This window comes from Symsagittifera roscoffensis, chromosome 3 (assembly GCF_963678635.1).
Source record: "Symsagittifera roscoffensis chromosome 3, txSymRosc1.1, whole genome shotgun sequence".
Classification (NCBI taxonomy): domain Eukaryota; kingdom Metazoa; phylum Xenacoelomorpha; order Acoela; family Convolutidae; genus Symsagittifera; species Symsagittifera roscoffensis.
This window is the reverse complement of record NC_087064.1, coordinates 82001023-82022016: the sequence shown is the minus strand read 5'-3', so window position 1 is coordinate 82022016 and position 20994 is coordinate 82001023. Positions and strand designations below refer to the sequence as shown.

General features: G+C 35.1%; 1 protein-coding gene across 4 annotated transcripts in view; it reads right to left on the bottom strand.

Moving 5' to 3' along the window:
* LOC134841170 (calcium-dependent secretion activator 1-like) overlaps positions 1-20994 on the bottom strand; it is a 570701-nt gene that overhangs the window by 59563 nt on the left and 490144 nt on the right. Inside the window, exons 14-23 of one of the 4 annotated variants that reach the window (XM_063856973.1) lie at positions 16925-17026; positions 16629-16692; positions 16310-16333; positions 9291-9414; positions 6351-6460; positions 5188-5205; positions 1760-1916; positions 1357-1501; positions 786-983; positions 138-249 (exon numbers count right to left, since the gene is read on the bottom strand). In XM_063856973.1, coding sequence (XP_063713043.1) covers positions 138-249; positions 786-983; positions 1357-1501; positions 1760-1916; positions 5188-5205; positions 6351-6460; positions 9291-9414; positions 16310-16333; positions 16629-16692; positions 16925-17026 — 1054 coding nt within the window. The remainder of the gene's footprint in view (positions 1-137; positions 250-785; positions 984-1356; positions 1502-1759; positions 1917-5187; positions 5206-6350; positions 6461-9290; positions 9415-16309; positions 16334-16628; positions 16693-16924; positions 17027-20994) is intronic. The other 3 variants (XM_063856974.1, XM_063856975.1, XM_063856976.1) reach the window with 3 other exon arrangements.

The following is a 20994-nucleotide window of genomic DNA, read 5'->3' as shown; positions in this document are numbered from 1 at the left end:
ACGAAAAAATACATCGAAGGCCTCAGCTATACAATAGTCATTTGACAAATCTGAAGCTTATCACAATTTGGTAATTATAATGCGATTAATGGTTGAAACAAAAAGAGGAGCCAGAGGGAAGGAGTGCCAAAGGTAACCTTATCATCGCAGTCGAGTAGACAGTTGATCATGACACAGATGCTGTTGGGGATGAGATAGCCAGTGCCTGTTCCTCCCTTCGCGATGTGGTTGTCGAAATGCGTCTTTGTCCTACAAAAACACCAAAATAAATAAATACAAAATAAACAAAAAGAAATACACCAACTGAGCCATCGGCAAAGCAATAAGAAAAACAGGAAAAAACGTCGTCGTCAAGACTGAGCGAAAACATCACAGCGGAATCTTCCATCGTCTCAAAGTCTCCACGAAGCGTTTTAGGGGGGTCGGATGTTAACTCAGTTGAAAACTTCAGACGATCAAAATAGAGAACTTCTCTCTCAACTCTCAAATAGAGCAACTCTCAGTTCTAAGCAAGTATAACCATGTTTACTATGGGATGACAGGGGAGAATACTAATCTGCTGCGAAATTCCATAAAGTCCTTCGTCCGGCCCTTGTATTCCACTCCATATACGCAACTTGCACTTTTTCAAGGATCTCTATCAAAATCAAATGTGCTTGTGATTAGTCCATTGGCGTGCATGCGAAGCCTCACAACAATTGCATTCCGAGCCGATACATTTTGTACAGTGGTACATTTTAACTACAAAACTATGGTGGTTGATGATAGTAGAAAGAGCCACTCACTTTCGCACTGCTTGTTCCACCATATCAGCAGCCAGCAGCTTCAGCCTCTGGTCCAGGTGGTCTCTGAACTCCAGATCGGGCCAGTTGATGTCGTGCATGAAGTCCTGCAGAGCACATAGCTTGTGGATGAGGTTGTCACTCGCAATCGCACCTCTCGGCTCCACTCCCAAAGTCTCGCCCTTGTGCTGGTTGCGACGTCTGCGAAACAAAACTGGAACTTATTATACCTCATTTTGTACCACGGCACCTATGCATATATTTGGGCACATGGTTAACATTTTGCTAAAAAAGTAACTAGCGAAAATGGAAAAAACTTGCGAAAACATCGGACTCAGACATACAGAGTTATTTAGAGCAGGCATACGTCTATTGTAGAAAATATTTAGGATGAAAATTTGAAGAGATAGCTCGCAAGAAAAATTTTCTAGAAGACGTCATTTGCTCTTTTGAATTAAATTCTGTCTGTTCGACTGTTTCAACTCTCATTTGAAAAATAATTCAGTATCACTTAATTGCCAAGAAAATAACCCTAACTAAAACAAATCAATTTATGAAAACAAGTATGACTCACTCATCAGGAGTGATCCACTTCTCCTTGTCGAAGTCCTTCTGAGTGGACTGTGCAATCGAGGTCTCCATCAGGTCCACATATCTGATCAGCTGAGGAGCAAACAGGTCACACATCTGAGTGTGGAACTTCCCATTGCGCAGCATGTCTAGAAAAGGCCACTAATTTCGACGCCCCACTTAACTTCTTCTGCATATCTCTAACTATATATACACTTGGCCAGTTTGAACTCAAATACGAAGACAGAAAAATACCTGGCAGCTATTTCATCATAATTGCTATTCAATTACATTGTGACATCTCAATAACTATCTTTCACGAAAAGAAAAACTTGGATATCACTTGCATTGAAACCATCATCTTAAATAAGTTTTTTTTTGACAGAAGGGCATGATTTTCTACTCACTGCTGGTCTGCAGCCAGTTATTGAGCACCTGGAACAGTTCGAATGAGTCCCAGGAGTCGGGCGGCTGCACCTCCAGAGCAGCATTCATGTCCACCAGAAACATGCTCCAGAACATCTCCGAGTGCTCGGCCATGGCACCCTCGAACCAACAGAAGGCCTACAAAAGATAGGCCATGTTAGCAAAGAACTCTTTCATCGTTTTATAAATTGCATGTTCCGTTCTTTGAATCCGCTCCTCGTCGTTAGTGCCTCTTGAGTTAATCTCTCGAACTTTATACCACGGAGAGAACTCTCTTGCGCCAGATTCTCTCGTTCTTCTAGCTTTCACATATAATGAATTTTTGCACATTGATGGCTATGGTTTATCTATACTACAACCAAACAATTTCAAATCCCGGGTAAACAATTTGCTGGTTGCATTTAAATATGAATAGAAACAAGAATATTCGGTTGCTGTGCAAGTAGCACAGAATGTTCCGACAATTATTCAAAAAAAAAGAAAAAAAGTTTTTTCTATTTACTTTTCTAATTAGCATCCTTTTTAGTGGGCGGCGTGATTCCAAAACTACACGATCGCGTAGAAATGTAGTAAATTAGGCTTGATCACATGATTTGAATTTGTAGAACAATTTATGATAGACACTTTTTTTTAAATTAACCCAATTTGAGAAAACTGGATCAAACTTTTATTTCGCTGGGAAATCTGATAATTAATTTCCATTTTCGAAATTAGAAGTCGATCACGTTTTTCGTGACCCTTACACTTTTGCTGTTCGATAGTGGAGTTTGCCTTCCTTTTAACAATGGAAATGCACTGAGTTGAAAAGAAGTCACAAGTCAACCGCGAAAGATCAAAATTGCGCGTGAACAAATTTCCTTTTAATAAATCAGCAAGACCTATAGAAGAGTACTCACTACGTTCATTAACCTTAAAAAAATTGAGCTAAATGACACATCCAAAACTAGTTTTCTTTATTGTAAAATCAAATATTTATCATACAAGTCTAAAAAAACAGTACATTACCATATAGCGAGCGTTACTAAATGGCGTTACTCGCTCGAAATTTGACTAAATCTCAAAAATTACAAACCAGTTTGTCGACACGGGGACAAGTTTTTGAAACATTTTAGTTGTCGCTTGAATCACAACTGAAAGGGCTTTAATGTGATATATCATTTGACCCTTATTCTGCTGGAAAACCCAAAAAAAATTAAACGCTGACTTAATACAATAGCGTAAGTTGCCTTCCCTCAAAGCAAATGAGTTTGAATGGACTTCAAAAGTGATAATCTAAGTGGAACCGCCACAAGTCAAACTTGAACATAATTTTTTCCTGAAAAAGAAAACAAAAAACCATCTTCACAATGTTCAATGACAATGAAAAAGGCCGCCTTTTAAATTTGAGCAGAATATCAGTAGAATTCAGATGTTATAAGAACCCCATTATAATTGACTACTTGAAAAGCCGAAAGTTTTCCGAGGAAAAAAACCAAACCGAGCACAAATATCCATAACTTTCTTCGGAAGTAAAAAAAGACAGCTTGTATCTAAGCAAAATCGTGACGGCTCCAACTGTAGGGTAAAATGTCCAAAAATTTATTCGACCAAAAAATTTTAAAACTTCAAAAAAGCAGTACACTGATTTTTTGGCAAATGAAATAATTAACTTTGCCAAACAAATCCGAGCTAATTGGAACACTTAGCTTGCCTCAATTTAATTTGCAATGATTTCTAAGTCGGTGTAACTTTGATTTTTTGTCATCCAATGTCATCTGCCACTTAAGTTATGCTTTCAAAAAAAATTTAAAGCAGATGACTTTCAAAAGAATGTCATCTGCCACTTAAGTCATGCTTTCAAAAAAATTTTGTCATCAAATGTCATCTGTCACTGTCATCTGCAAATGTCATCTCAAAAAAAGGGCCTTTCTGGGTGAGAGGGTTGTCATTAATTTCGTCAAAACCGTTACCACCTTGAAGTGACAGATGACATTGGGAACCCCCCGACCGAGATAGAAGCGGGTATTAAACCCACGACATATGTGTTAACAATCGCCCGCCTAACTCACTCGGCCACCACCACTCGCGCTATAGGAAACTGGTTAATTATCCCAAATTAGTTAAGTCGTCCTGCATGGAGTCTCCCCCCCCCCCCACAGGTGAACATTTTTTGCTTTTAGCTCAGGGCATCCATTGTGTTCAGACTGGATTAAAAACTTCGTCAAATTAAAAACACGCAATTTGTACGGAGAAACAAAACATTTTCGAAAGTCATAACAAAAAGTAAAACAAATGCACAGTATAAAAAATATACGTTATGGGGTATTCTGTTCAGGGTGTTTCTTTTCAAACACAAGCCAAAAACGGAGCAATAGACGTACCATTAGACATCCACGTATCATTAGACATAAGAGCACGTAACATTTGTCATTCACTATTTACCGCGAATGAGATAACATTCGACAAACTTAACCGCAATTTCAATCACCAATTCATTCCCAGCAGGTTTAGGTCACTTCAACTAAGGTACCAAGGTAGGGGGGTCAATTGAGCAATCTCCCCCTATTCACACGAGGGGTCAATAGCGAAAAACACACAAGAGTTTTTTTTTCTAACTAGTTTCAATTATATGAAATCATGAGCAGATTTTCCAACGAATGTGGAACAGCAAAAATCAAAATATCAACACTCAAAATCTAATTTTAGCGTGAAAAAATTGACCAGATTAATCACATATTTAGCCGGCTTCTTTCTGTCTTAAATTAAGAAAAATGTGCAATTGCGTACAATATTATGGTGCTAAAGGGTACAATTTTTAGTATTTAGATAGAAGGTTAGAGTATCGACCCTAGTAACTTGCTTTCCTCGAAACGATGATGTTGGGGTGGGGGGTTGGTTGGGGGGGGGGGGTTTATTACGGGATTAATGAATTGATTCATGAAGGTCTACAACGGTAGTGTAGTAAGGTCTACACTGACGTTTCTATTACCGGGGTAATGCCCTTAAGCCGGCTCGCATTCATTATAAGTAATGACAAGTGGTCACAACAATTGCCGTTGAATATCGATACCAATGTTTATGCACGCAACCTCTCAGACCTGTGTATGCATAAACGTGCGTTTCAAAGGTTCGACAAATGAAACCATCTTGTTCTTCCATTTTTAACGTTTATCTAATTACTTCAACATAAGTAGTTTGATTTTAACATGAAATCAATCTTTCTGTGGATTTAGAAATTAATAAGTGCCAAAGAACATCATTCGCATGAAGTGTGGTGATGGGACGTAATAACATTCTAACACAACTCAAACGCAGATGAAGACTTAATTGATCTGATCTTGTGAGTATCAATGAGTTAATCAAACGAAAGTTAGTCGGAGAGAATAACTAACTAATCAGTCTTTACCATGTTAGCCAGAAGATCAAATACCTGGGAGTTGCGCATTTCCTGAAAAATCGAAGCATAAGTGACGGAATTTTAACCAAGCTTTTAGCTAACACAGTGATGTCAAATATAACCAAAATTATAAACCATTGTTTAAAACAAATCTTACAGACAGTTGGAAAAGAGTCGCAAGTAAAAAAAAAAACTTGTCTTTGAAAAACTCTCAACTTTCAAATTTCAAAAAAAAAATAGATGCCCTCAGAGCTTTTCAAATTTCTAAGAACAACTTATGATTGGCACTTTTTTGATAAATTTAACCCAATTTGATAAAACTGGACCAATAAGTAAAATTTTTATATCATTGGGAAATCTGATAATTGAAGTATTTTTTTCTAAATTAGAAGTCGATCACGTTTTTTGTACTCTTTAGACTTTTGATATGCGACAGAAATCCGTCTTCATTTTCATCAACTTTTTTTCATACCACTCCAAAACTTCCCTCAGACGTTCAATCGATGAGACAAATTTGGCAATTTAATACACTTTGCTTATGAATAAATTCGCATGTATTTATAATTTATTATATCAATGCTTAAAACAGGGGCGGATCTAGGAGTTTCTCGAAGGGGGCGGATTTTCAAAATATTTTCGATTTTTTAAAGTCGACCATATTGATTTTTCGAGCTCTCCTAAAGCTGTAAAAAAAACCTTGTGTTGTCCAAATTTTCTGTGCCGCAGGCAAAATTAAAAAAAAACAGGCCAAAAGCCGTTTTTAGGCACTTTTTGGGAAAATATGACCAATAAATCACGTTTTTTCGGCGCGCGCTCCCCCTCAAAATTAGTATATATTGGCGCCCAAAGCGCCTTTAAAAAATTTTAGGGTCAGTCACCAAAAATGGATATTTTAAAATAGTAAAGGGGGACCCTGTCTTAAAAGCCAAATTGGTTGAATTGATTTGTTTAAGAACATTTTGATTGTTAAATGGTTTATAAATCAGTTAAACTTTTTAAGCTGGACATCACTGGGTAAACATGCAGCTGTCTCCTCATTTAGACTAGGAACATCGATTTAACATTTTAGCTGTGAAACTTTGGAAGAAATTTGACCGTGCTGAAACCTAATCAGTGATTTTTTTTAACTAACTGACTATTGGTCAAGATTTCTATTCCGCCAATTTATTTTAAAACAAATTGGTAATTTTCCTTACCTCTGCGTGGTATTCGTCGTTCTGGGTGAGCACCTCGCAGCACAGTTCCGCCAATCGGATCACCCTTTCCAGTCTCTGTCTGGGAGTGGGCTCGTCCGTGTTCAAGGGATCTAACACAGAGTCATAACATATTATATTTATACCAACTAATCAAGACGTGTATTTCCATCTAACTTATCAAGTTTATGTTTGTTCTAACTGGTTTGTGGATTCCAATGATAACTTGGGAGATATTCTGATGCGGAACACTTTTTTCTGAGGTTTTGGCTACTCCCGTTGTCTTGTCAGTATTTCAAACGTGGTCAGTTTTTCAAACGTACTTCAAAGTCGGTTGTTTGTGAAATCAAAAATTTGCTTAAAAGAGTTTTAAAAAAAGCTATCAAAATAATTTTGCTCAATTTTTCGCAACTGTCATGTAGGTACTCTGCGCTAACTAATTGCCGTGACCCCGCAACCCAAATCCATTTCTCCCTAGACCCAGTGGTTCCACCTAGAGGTCGACTTTGAGGTTTAACCTTAATGTCCTTGTGCATTGTGTAAAAATGGACAGAGGCGAAGCTTCAAAACTATCAAATTTGTCTCGATAACTATTGAATGAAACTCAATAAAAAACAAAAAAAACTGAATGTGAAGTGACCATCGGAATAAAAGTTACCAAGCGGTAACAACGCCGAACATACTTGAGCAGACACACGTTGATCCGCAAAAAAACGTTTCAAAGCCCAATATTGCAAACACAGATACGCATTATGAAAATTTAAGCACATCAGACGACATATTATACACTGATATATTATATGCGGAACATTTTTAAGACTAATAAAAAGAAAAAACAAAAAAAAACTTTTTTTTTTCACAAATTGGATTTGGTAATTTTATAATAACATTTAAGCAAACTTCGCAAAAACATGTGAAGAAGTAGTTGAAAAATGGTCAACCTGAAAAGAGTAATGAGATTTGAGAGCAAAACGGGAACTGAAGTCCTCGGGCATCCAAGCTTTCCAGTCGCCCTACTTACAAAATTGTTCCACTGACGCTTATAGAAAATTAAGACAGCGGCAAAAAGGAGATAAACAAATCACTAACAATCGCATGTAATATTTTGGAAGGTAATCAACCACAGGCAATCTAACCAACTTTGCATGTACTAAATTGAAAAGTTCAAAACCAAATTAGGTAAAAACTATGCATTTCATCAATTTCTCGAAAGGTATTAAGTTGAAAAATTCTGAAATGGAGTTTTCATTTTTCATTCTGTTGTTTACAACAAATAGCTTTCTTCTATTAAAAAAATGTATCAATTGAAATTGATAATCGAATCGAATGTCAAACTATTACACTGCCAAATCAGTCGGCTGCAAAAATTACACTAAACAGAAGTAGAACTAATATTAGCGACATAGGTTTGAAAAAGTTACTAAGTAGAATGAATCATTCTACGCTCCGGTTGAGTAAACAGAAGGGGTAATTAAAAAGCAGACAAACTCAAAAAAAGTCTGTTGATTGAAACGCTATACATTTAGAGATTACCACCAATTACACACATGTCAATCTGCGAACTATTTTATTTATGGGAAAAAGCCAAGTATCCGGTTGCAATAAACTGGCTTATCGCAAGGGTATTAACTAGTTTGTGCAAATAACTTAGAAAAATATACCGCTTTTAAAAGCTCAAGTAAAAAAAATTCATTCCAAAATATGATAAACTGCGTTAAACACAGAGGCGAAGCGGAGCTTCGCATCACTTGCGATACAACAGAAACACAAAAACAAAGCCAAAAAATTTTTTTTGAAAAAAATCAAGGTCACAAACTTCCATGTCTCGATAGAAGTTCATTCCAGGCAAACATACCAGACACTTCAATTTTAAAGCAGTAACAACGGAACAAAATTTAGGAAAAGAAACAAAGCCGACAATCTTTGAGAAGACACAAGTCGAGCCGAAAAAAAAATGATTTTATAAAAAAAGCTTATAGTCCCACCTTAAACAACAATGGACAACAGTTGCACTTGCAACTACAATGAAAGTTATTTACAGCACAAAAAAAATCAGTGATGTGACAACTAGCCCGACAATCTTTGAGCTGAAACCACTTGAACAGAAAAAAAAACGATTTTTTGATTTTTTCAAGTCCCCACTGAAATTGAGAATGAACAACACTTGCACTTGCAACTACAATGAATATTGTCTACAGAACAAGTAAAATCCGATGTGGCATTTTGGCCGACGAAACTTGAGCGAACAAACGAAAACCAACAATACATTTTTCTCGGAATTTGTTTTTCAATTTTCTTGATACAAAAAAAGATCCGCCCACGACTCAAACCCCAGCCGTTAGGGTACAGAGGCAACTGATTTACCTCGACGTCAAGGACGACGCAACCTGAAATGTTAATAGAAGAGAAGTGAAAAGAAGTAAGCTGCATAGAAAAGAAGTCAGCTGCCTTTCCTCCTCCTCCTCAGCAAGTGATTCATTTAATTTTGTTAAACTAGTTGTTAACTAGAAAAAAGTCTGTATTCCAGTGTGATAACGCTTGCTAATCGCAAGCGTAACTACTTAAACTTCACGCCAATTTCAATTATCACAATATTTATGTTTCAAAGCATGGTATCAATCGGAATTGACCAATACAGCGGAATATTTCAACTATGGTAATGAGATTGACCAGTCAAAATCAAACTCAAAATCTGATTAGACGTTCAAGAAAAGATTTCAAGCATACTCTATTATCATTCTGAATGGTAAAAACAAACGTCATGAATTTTTGATCCCGAGGTCGTGATTGCGAGTTGACCGGATGCGACTGCAAGATAATTGCACATAACTTCAGTTAATTTTCAAAGATCTTCAATATATGGACTTAACCACTTCAACGACTCCAAATATTCAGCTCATCAATCAAAATTATTCAACTTCAGTATGTTCATCATATTGTTACCTTCGACTTCGGCGTAGTCCGATATCTTTGTGTAATTAACCAGCGCAGATCCTTCCAGACACTTCTTCACCACTTTGCACACCTCTTCGGGCGGGGCGGGGGTCACGACATCCTTCATCAACACCTAACAACAAATTAGACCCCTTACTCCACACTCTAAGGTCATTAGTGAATGTCAAGTCAAGGTCACAAACAGCAGAGGTTATGGTTGGAGTCTAACTGAGACTAAATATGTGATCAGATTCATGTTCCCGATTTACTTGAATTAAAAAAAATTAATTGTAAAGAGATTTTGAATACTTCTGGTAAAAAAAATGAGATGCCTCCAACAACATTTGAAAGGCCAGATGCAACTCTATATTACCCGATATTTGTTCCTATTATCCTTTAAAATGACCGATATTGCATTATATGGGATATCTATTTATGATTTTCATTAATTACCACAAACTCAAAACAGTTAAGTTAATATTCTAATAAAATCATTCCTAAGAATTCCAAAACAAACCATTTTGCCTACTGAATTATCATTCTGTTCCACTCAAAGATGTTGTCCAATTTATGAATAACTCAGTTTATAACTAAAAACTACAGAAATGAAAATCAATGTCAAAATCAACTTCACACTCAAAAATGTTCTTGGTTTCTTTGCCTTCCATATTTTATAACGGCCAGCACTATTTATCAAGAAAATCAGCACCCAAGTCTTTATTTTTTTGCAAATATTTATTAACATTCTACAACTTGGTCCAAACCGCCGCTGATAAGAAAACAAATAAATCAGCTTTGACGCGAGGCCTAGAAAATAGCTTAGACTTATTCTTCATACAGTAAATCAGGGCATAAAAGATTTAATAAGACGATAGTCGAAGCCTTAGCAAAATTTTGTGTAACCAGATTTAATTTGGAATATCGCGCCTCAATAAATCGTTTTTTTTAACCCAACTCTTTGGCCGAAAAAAACTCCCCTACTATTGGTGCGAATCAGCATAATTTAATTTTGAAATGATATCACCTTTTAGGCTCAGGCGATTGTATTTCGTGCTCTTTTGCAAAGATATTTTGACCAAGTATAAATGAAACGTAGTTTCGCATCTTTTCCAACTTTTACGTAAGAATGGTTTAGCAAGTTAATTTGGGTGGTCTATAATCCCTATATTTCAAATCAGATTCTCCAATGGAAACTAGTTGAAATATCTCAACGTATATGTCTGAATATTCTGAGTTAGCATAGCCTTCATTGTTTGAAACTGCACTGCACTCAATTTTTTTTGTGCATTGCCAGAAGCAAGCAAACATCGAGGCGAAGCTGTACTTAGGCAAATAAAAGCTGAAAAAGAAGGCGAAGTTGCGAACGGCCATTCAAGAGCTTTTTTGATAAATAAGATGTCACGTCAAAAATTTTTAAAAACTAGAAGCAAAAACATACCGAGACAAAAAGAAAAGCCAACAGACAAGTATTTGCAAAAAAAATTGAAGAATCATACAGTAAAAACCTAAAAAGCGATGTGAGCGTGAACTCATGAGAAATCAAAATTAATGTAAAAATTCAAAAAATAAATGTAAACTCAAATAAGACTGCTCGTAGCAAGGCAAACACAGAATGATCCGACTTGCCTTTTTTAACTAGTCTCGAATAACTTTTTTTTTCTTAGAAAAAATTAGGATCAACTAAGTTTTTCAGTTTTTTTTGTTTTTCCTATCCCAACAGCCAAAATCAAACCATAGCCAACAAACTGAAGGAAAAGTGTCAAGGAATGCAAGGAAATAAAAAAACGGATTTGTTTTTTTTTGAAAAACGTCAATTTTTAAATTCCAAAGAAAAACTGATGGCCTTCAAGCTCTTTTAACCTCAATAAGATAGCCAGTAGACAGTTGCAAAAGAGTCATTGAACGCAAGAAAAATGAAAAAAAAAATGTTTTCCAAAAAACTTCAAACTTTCGATTTTAAAAGGAAAATTTATAAGGCCTTAAAGCTCTTTGAATTTCGACAAAAATTCATGATTGCCACTTTTTTGAGAATTAACCCAAATTGAGAAAACTGGTTAAATACGTGAATTTTTTTATTCTGCAGGGAAATCTCAAAATAAAAATCTACTATCAAAACTAGAAGTCGAAGATTTTTTTTTCACGCCATTTCCGCTTTCATAATAGGAGGGAATATTTGTCCCCGTTTCAGCATGAATAGAACTGAACTGAAATACAGAGGCAAAGCTGAGCTTAACACCTTTGCGATACAATAAAATGGCACGGCAGCTAGCAAAAAAAAATTGGACGCAATTATTTTTTTTCAAATGTTTGTCTGGAGCGCTGGTAAATTTAAGGGAAAACACTGAGAAACACAACTGCCAGTGTTTAGTAAGTATTAAAAACAAAAGAAAGCCATTGAGTCATTCTTTAAGTGTTACGCCCCCCACCCTTTCGTAAGCACAAAAACAATTTAATAATTTTGGTGATTCAATCGACGAACTATGAGGCAACTAAACAGATATGCATCAGCCAAAACAATTTCAGCCAAAAAAACCTTGAAGTGAAAAAAGCTAAAAAATAAGCTAAAACTAAACACATGAGTTGATTTACATCTAATAAAAATTCGAATGGAGCGGCCATTTAAAATGCAAAATAATCTGTTAGCAGACATTCTTTTCTGTTGCATTCAGAGCAGCTGTGCTAACTGATTTTGTTAAACTAGTTGTTAACCCGAAAAAAGGTATATTTTGGTTCGATAACGCTTGTTAATCACAAGAACAACACAGAGGCGAAGCTCACCTTTGCATCACTTGCGATAAAGAAAAAAAATCGAAAATGCCAAAAACTACATCTATCAAAATAAATAAGGCTAGTTTTGAAACAAAAAACATGCCAACACAAAAAAAAGTAAAATAAGCAAAAATGTAAAATGCCAACACAAAAAAATGCAAAACAAGGAACACAAAAAATAAAAAAATATGCTAGAACAATATAAAACAAAGACTAAAAAACCTTATCAGAAACCCCTTTCAGCCGAAAAAACCAACAAGACATATGAAAAATAAATCAGTCCCCCTCAAAACACACAAACACTCAAAAACATTATTTGCTTGTCAAATGAATCAATAAGAGGCCACTAAGTCGACATGATATAGGCCGAAACCTATTAAGCGTTAAAAAGAAAACAAAAAAGACAAAAAAATCAGAAAATTTAAGCCATAAAAGTTATTAAGTCCCCCTCACTTTCAAAGCACAGAAACGCACACACAATTTTTCCCGCTCATCAAAACACGCAATATGAGTCTAATAAGCTGATATAAAACAGGCTGAAATCTATCAAGCCGAAAAAAATACGAAAAAACCGGAAAAAATTTTGTCATGAAAAACTTGAATTATAATTTCTATTAAGATTTTAAGCGTTTTGTGCAATCAAGAGGTGAGCATCGAAAAATGTTTCCGTTAAAAAACGACTCAAAAAAATCAGGTCATTAGGACGAGAAAAAAATTGGTTCAAATCATTTTGGCTGAATAAAAACTTTCAGCGAAAAAAAAACATTTGAAGTCAGGTTTAGTAAAATTACAAACAGCAGAGGTAGATCAGAACACTTAAAGCAATTATATGCAAAAACAATTTTAAAAAAAACAATTCAACAATATGGCAACTAAGCAGACAAAACTTGAGCAGACAGTAATTAGTCAACAATTGTTTTTGAAACGGACTATTCCCGTTTGAAAAAAAAACAGGTCTAGTCAGATTCGAACCCAGGACCTTTTCCTTCCCAGGCGCATTCTTTAACTCCGGACCAACTGTTAAGGAGACGCAGAGAAATTGGAATTCTTATGAACTGAAACTAATTTACTTTTTCCAATTTTAACCATTCTGTGAAGAAAATATTTAAGGGGGAAAGTCTAGTACCCGATTGCGACAACCTTACTTGTCGCAAGGGTAAACATAGCCAACAGCAGTTGGAAACAACAATAAACTTATTAATTTTTGACAAATTTTCAATTTTTGTTTCTCCAATTAACAAATATCTAATCGAAGTTTGCCAAAGAGTAATGAACGCAAGTAAACCTAATGAAAACACACTGACTTTCCTGAAAAAATCTCAACTTTCAAAATTCAAAGAAAAAAAAACAGATGCCCTTTTAACTCTTCGCATTTCTAGCATAAATTATGATTGGCGCTTTTTTGATAACATGAACCCAACTAGAGAAACCTGAATCAATAGGTAAAGTTTTTATTCCGCTGGAAATCTAAAAATTAAATTCGACTTTCGAAACTAGAAATCGTTCACATTTTTTTTGCGCCATTTCCACGTTCGTGTTTCGAGAATGCTATTTGCGTCACTTTCAGCAGATGAATTTCAACTGAACTCAAAAAGTGCAGATATAATTAAGTGCATTCATGAATGCATCAATATGTATGAATGTATATCTGTTTTTATTAGAGCATTTTAAGATTTTTCCTTTAAAAAAATCACACACAAACTGCACCATTACCTATATAAGAGTCTTCACTACGTTCAATACTCTTAAAAATACATGGCCCCAAAATCTCTTTGAACTTCAAGACAAATTTATGATCAAACTTTCTTTGATGAAATTAAGTCAATTCGAGAAAACTTAAGCAATAGGTATAACATCGGTTCCACTGGAAAACCTGAAAAAAAAGACTTTCGAAACTAAAAATAATTTGTATTTTCGCGCCACTTCCACGTTCGTACTTGGCCACCACAACTTGCCCAGCTTTTAGCAGATGAATTTGAATTGATCTCAAAAAGTGCATATATACCTAAATGCATTCATAAATACATCATTAAGTATGAATGTATATCTGTTTATATAAGAGCATTTTTAAGAATTTTCCTGAAAAAGCACCATAACCTATAAAGCAGTTTTCACTACGTCCAGTGACTTTTAAAAAACAAAAGTCAAGTCACAAAAGACGAAACTTGGTGTGAACAAAGACTTTCTGAAAAGAAAATATTTAAACAATCATCATGACCTATATAAGTCTTCATTACGTTCAAAAATAACAAATGAAAAATAACATCCACCAAGACTCGTAAATTCAGATTTTTTAAGAACAAGCTTCAAATATTGCAAGAAAAATCATCGAATTTTCAACGATATTTTTAGACTGCATTAATGCCTCCTCCAAATTTTAAAAGCGCAACAGAAATTTAGCTTGTAAAAAAACCGTCAAAAAATCTGCTCGAAAATATCTCCTTGTCTCCCAATTGCGACGCAAAAACTCTGGAGACTGCTAGTATTTCGTCCATCAAAATCGTAAAAACAAACCTGTCGAAATAATTTCAGAACCGCGTCAACTCCAGCGGAACAGATTAACCTTGAAGTGCTGATTTAAATTATCCGGACAAAACTAACAAAATTTGAAATTTCAAACCCGTTTTCCTCAATTTGGGTAAAAATAAGACCAAAACTGAAGGGAAAAAAGGTTGATTAGTATTTCACGAGAAATAATATGATGCATTATTTTGTGCAAAACAACGCAGAATTTTTGAAGTTTTTGGTTCCCAAAATGAAGCTATAAAAATCCAAAAACTAGTTTTACTAGCTTAATATTAAATTTTAAGGTCCTAATTTAGGTATAATTCAGTGTTGTAAGCCTGCTCGCTTGCTTTATTTGCGCGGATTAAGACAAAAAATCAAAAATTTCAAACCGGTTTTTTTCGACACGGAAAAATTTTTCAAATTTTTTTATGTCCTTCGAATCACGACTGAAAATTTAATATGATATATCACTCAATCTAGTCCGATGATTATTTGTGGCAGCTGCTTTTGCGTGGAAAACGAAAAGAAAAAAACTAAAACACCCGAATACAAAGTTCCTACACATTTTCAAAAAATCTTTCAAATTCGAGAATGTGTTTCATTGCAAAAAATTTAAACAAACTGTATTTTTTATTTTGAGCGAGCAATTCGACACAAGCAGCAATTGGTGACATGCATGTCCCTAAATACCAAACAATTCAAGGTTCATTAGTATTATAGTAGTGAGTACCACTGACGAATACTCGGTCTGTTTTTCGATACGCGGAGTGATCGCACGCTCGCATGTGAGATACAAGAACGACCATAACAATTTTTTCATTGTGATTTAAAGGTGTTCGGAAAACGCAATTAGAGATGTTCAGGCGATAAATACTTTCGCAATTACTTCAAGAAAACAGGTACAAGAAAAAGGAGAAATCGACACTTAATTTTGCCTCTTTAGTCTTAGAACTCGCGTGGCAAGGCCTATTTTTGATAACCAATCAGATGACGATGACTGTGTATCTATTTTGTCTTCTTAATGTCAGGTCTGTCAGCTTATTTATCTGGCACGTCAGTTTATATTTTTAAAAAGAAACATGAACTTTTTCTAATAATCGAAGCCGTTAATTACAGAAGTCAAAACCAAATCAGTCCATGTTCTAAATCACTCTTCGAGCCAATATTTAGAATCAAACTCTGCACACTCTGAATTTCAGTTAAACTAAAAATTTTCAAAATAACAGAATTAGTGCCGTTTGTGGTTTACCGGTAATAACTGAATTATATCAAGTAACGTAGCGTTAGCATGTGCGTCGCTCATCGCGCGACAATTGCTTTAGAATGAAGTAAAACGAAAATGTTTCGGTATATGTTAGCCTACAGCGTAAATACCCAATTTTAAACCGAGAAAAATCCAATATTTTTTTTTCATATAGAAACGCTGATCGACACACATGCTAATAAACTGGTCATCTTTAAATTGAGGTGGCTTCAACAGAAATTGCAAGTGTATAGAAGGCATACCGAGTAGCTTGTTGCAACGTACAAAACTGAAACTCAGGTCTGTTTGCTTTTACTAGCAAAAAACATCCCCTGTTGGGAGGTTAAAAAATTGATATTGCGTCCAGGTCAGTTGATATGATAGGGTGTGTTTGTGATAGGGGATTGGATATGAATCGAAACGGAACTTGTTTTTAAGTTGAACAAAACTCGAAACAGTCCGAAAAAGCAAAGATCAACAGATCAGCATATTAGCAGTGTTATACCACCTCTGTGTGAGCTTCGCGAATTACCTGCAAAACATACCAAGTTACCAATTCATACCACAGCTCCTTCCTCATCAGCAAATAAATGACTTTATAGGCTAGCTAGAACTATAAATTAGTTAGTTTTCTTAAGGACAGAAATACTCTCGCAGAAATACAGTGGCGAGCCACTCTGATATTATTTCAGAAAGGAAAACACTTCAGAAAGGAAAACAAATACACCTAAAGACAGGTTGATTTTGCAACTGCCCGATTGGCGGTAACAATGTCGGAATAAATTGAATGCCCAACGGTGCTTCAAATAGTGTTTCCGTCCACTTACCCTCTCCAACAGAGACACCGTAGCTTTCAGGGATCCTTCTGGTCGGCCGAATGGAAAGCAGTACCTGAAACATATATCACTAGATGAACTCTTAGGCACTGGACTAATGGTTAGCTTGAATCCACCCAAAACATTAACCAAATCTAAGAAACGTTTCTTAGGATTGAGCCAAAAAGGACTTCGTGGTCAGAACCTTCCTACCAGGTACTTCAATTATGTGAGGTCATCTCAGCTAATCGACATATTCCCCCTGAGTTGATTAATACCTACACAAAACTGTGGCACTTCTTATTAACCTGAAATTGGTGACTTGTTTCTCCAGATACTCTCTGAGGGACTCTTTCAAGTTCTCAAATCTCTCTTTCTCGTCCACAGTCACTGTCCCAATCGCATCCGGTCTAAACACATTGCACAAATGACTTTTCGCACAAAAGATTCTAGTACATAAACTAAACAAGTGTAATCGGGCAGTGCTCTGTAACCCAATTGGGTTCATTAACTGTCCCCTCACTGTTTCTGGTGCTTCATGTTTTAATTCTCGTTTTATGCATATTTACCATTAACAATGAGAAATAAATTCTTTCTTTCTTTCTTTCTTTCTCCTAATCAGTTACTGGGGGGAGAGAATAATCTGAACACGGTAAATTATATAAAAACACACAGTTCGAAAAAGACAATGAACACAAGGAAAAAGAAAAATACTAACTTAATTTTGAAAAAAGAACGTCACTTTCGAATTTTCAAGATAAAATATATGGCCTTAAAGCTCTTTGAATTTCAAGAACAATTTATGATTGACACGTGTTTGATAAATGTTAACCTAATTTGAGAAAACTGGATCAATTTTTTGTTCCGCTGGAAAATCTTTAAATTAAAATCTACTTTCTAAAATAGAAGTCTTTCACGTTTTTTTTTCGCACCATATCCGATTTCATTTTATGCCTACCTTTTAGCAAACGAACTTCAATTGAACTTAAAAAACGTACATAAAATGTACATGCTCTTCTGTAGATGTTAGAGCATTTTAAGACTTTCCTGAAAACAAAACAGACAAAAATCAACCAGACGAGGAAATAATCTTTTAAAGAAATTTCTGCGGTTTTACGCACGGTAGAAATTTCGCATGAAATTCGATAACAGTAATAGCTTCCTTATGGTTAAATGCTCTAAAAACATATTAATTTTCTAAATTATTTAAAATAAAGCCAACAGACAGTTAAGACTCGATGACCGCAAATTAACAGAAAAAAAATACTAATAAACCTCAACAATCGAAATTCAAAGAAAAAAGATGGTCTTCCAGCTCTTTTGATTTCTTGAAAAGTTTATGATTGACACATCTTTTTATAAAGTTAACAAAGTTTGAGAAATTTCATCAGGAGGAGTTCGGAAAATTGAAGTTCACTTTCGAAATTAGAAGTAAACCACGTTTTTCGTGACTTTTACACCTTTGCTGTTCGATAGTGGAGTTTGCCTAAAAAATCGAACCTAAAAATCAGCGACAAAAATATTACAGCCTAAATAAGATTTTTAAATCTGCAAACACTTTCCACAAATTGATTTTTGTTACTTTTAAGTAAAAACAGCAGGAAAAGTGTCAATAATATCAGCAAACAATCAACTTTTGAGTTTCAAAAATTGAAAAAACAGTACCCTTAAAAAGTGAAAAAACGCGACTTTGAGGTTGTTTGAATTTCGGAAATCTTTTGATTAACCTTTTGAGAACATGAATGAAAGCCGAAAAATTTGATAAAAATTTGATCTACAGAAATTTGATAACTTTGTCTCGGATGATTTTCATAAACAGCCTTTAGAAGCATTGAGAATGAATGATAGCGTGGCAGCTAAAGCGAGGAAGCTTCGGTCGACACTCGTTAATCCGAAAACGAAACTGTGGTCATAAAAAACTTGAAGCTAAAGTAACTTTAAGACACTCGTTGAGCCGAAATCGGAACTGCACAATTTTTGGGCTATCGTAAATTTAAAATCTAATCTTTCTACGACCCATTCCTGTTCGAACAGGCGAAAGCATTGAACAAACTCGCCTGTGAAACCACGAAAAACAAGTTGACTTAGCCGATATAACATAGGCCGAATCCGTTCAAAATAAAAAACTCCATGAAATTGTTACAAATCAGAGTAGTTAAAATCACAAGCTACAGAAAAACTGTGGATTGTATTTGAAACTGTTTAAATCAAAAACAAAACTCAAAACCGAATCTGAAATAAGGAAAAGTAGAAACAAGCCTCGAAATATTTTAACTTTTCTATGAGCCGTACTGGCACCTGCAACCTCGAAATTAAGAGTCTCACCCACTTCCCTCTCAGCCACTGACAGTAACCGACTGCTTAAAACTAGCCACAGATACAGGAAAAAGATGCAATGAAATTTCCAATGCTACAGATCGTGATTATAACAAAAATACCAATAAATTGAGAATTTTTATTTGCTAGTTAGCTTGGAAAAAATATATAATAATACACAGAGGCAAAGCTGCGCTTCGCAAACAAAAGCTAGGAAACTGCAAAAAAAGAGCTCTAAACGGGCAAAACAAAGTGAAAAAAGGCCTAAGGAAAAGACTTAAAATACAACTTGAGAACTTTTCTTTGCTGAGACTAGGAGTTTCACGTTCTCACATCTCCACCGCGATCGCTTATAATTTCACTAACACTAGCCAACAATCAGGCAGCTACAGTTTCTATCAAATTGCCAATGCTATGTAGCAAAAGCTCGACCCATTTTCCGGAGTTGAATCTCCGACCTGTTGATTTGGAGTCTCACGTGCCCATATCTGCGCCACGGTTGCTTGGAAGTAAACTAGTGGACCAGTTAATACTGGATGCGCCTGTTTTAATACTCTTAATCATATTGTACTGATACGGAAATGCGTAATTTAAAAAAAATTACAAAAAGACTTTACGCAAAACCCTAGTGATTTCTCTGCTCAAGTAGAAGATTAGCCGATGATTTAAAGGGAAAACTACAACTATCTCTTTCAACTAAATTGTTTCTCTCAGATTTGACTCGGTAGTTTTCGAAACAAGTGAAAAAGAATCCAAACATTGACCAAAAATTCAAAATTTGACTTTTCCTAAATCCATAAACTTTTCTCTACTAAAACTTGGGAATAGCCTCTTGTGCAGGGAAGATTTCCTGAAATTTAGACTAAACCCTTAACTTCAGATTTAGCTAAAAATGCTTGAAAAAAGTGACAAAATTTCTTTAAAATTGGTGGAAAAAAATTCAATTAAAAGGATTTTTCCGAAAACCATGACGGCTTTTCTTCAAACAAGTAGAGTATAACAGATAAAGCAGGCAAAACGTAAGCACCATGTTAGTTTGATAAATTATCAACCTCAGAACTGGCAGGTTAGTTTTTGGAAAGGAAAAGTTTCCTAAAAAAACAGGCAACATTTCAAAAAACGGACATTTTCTAATGCAATATTTTGTTCAAAACGTAATGCATAGGCGGTTGCGCAGAGGAGAGTTGCATAATTGATTTTTGCTTTCGGTTAAACCCTTAATCTCCAATTTTGCAGGGTAGTTTTTGAGAAAAGTCGAAAAAAAATTTAAAAGTAACCAAAATGTCAAGAAATGGGTATGTTTGAGGCCATAACTTTTTTTACCAAGTTTAGGGAATAGTCGATTGATTAAGAAAGGAAGATCCCAATAATTTAATCTTTTGATTGAAACTTTCAATTGGATTTGCGCTTTTTTCTGAAAAAATTTAAAAAAATAAACATAGCCAATCGAAGATTGGAAAAGAGTAATGAACGCAAGCAAACCAAAAAATCTCAAATTTTCGGATTTCAACGAAAAAAATAGATGCCATTTAAGCTCTTTGCATTTTTACAACCACTAATGATTGGACGATTTTTGATAACATTTACCCAACTTGAGACACAGAGGCGAAATTGCACTTCGCATACACAAGCAAAAATATGACCGATAAAGCTACTGGGAAAAACTGAATGAGTAAACCTTTGAGTATAAACATTTTCTTAAGTGACGCACGCCAACTATGACGCATAAACAGTCAATTAAAAAAAAATTACCAACTAATATAAGTCAATTTATAGAGCTCTCTATGGAGCAGTAATATCATGAAAAAAATAAATAAAATGAATTTTTTTAAATTGAGATATTTTTTGCAAAAATCATCCCCCCACACGCAATATTTATTAGAGAGTAATAGATTTCGCTCCTTAAAAAAATCAATAACGGCAAATAAGCTTCTATCAACCAATTTAGAACAATTTCTCAGACGGATTAAATCTCTGCTCGCGCTTTAATAGCGCGAAATATATCGCGCGTTAAATGTCCCAAAATGGCCTAAATGGCAATTTTTAAACCCCCCATAACGAA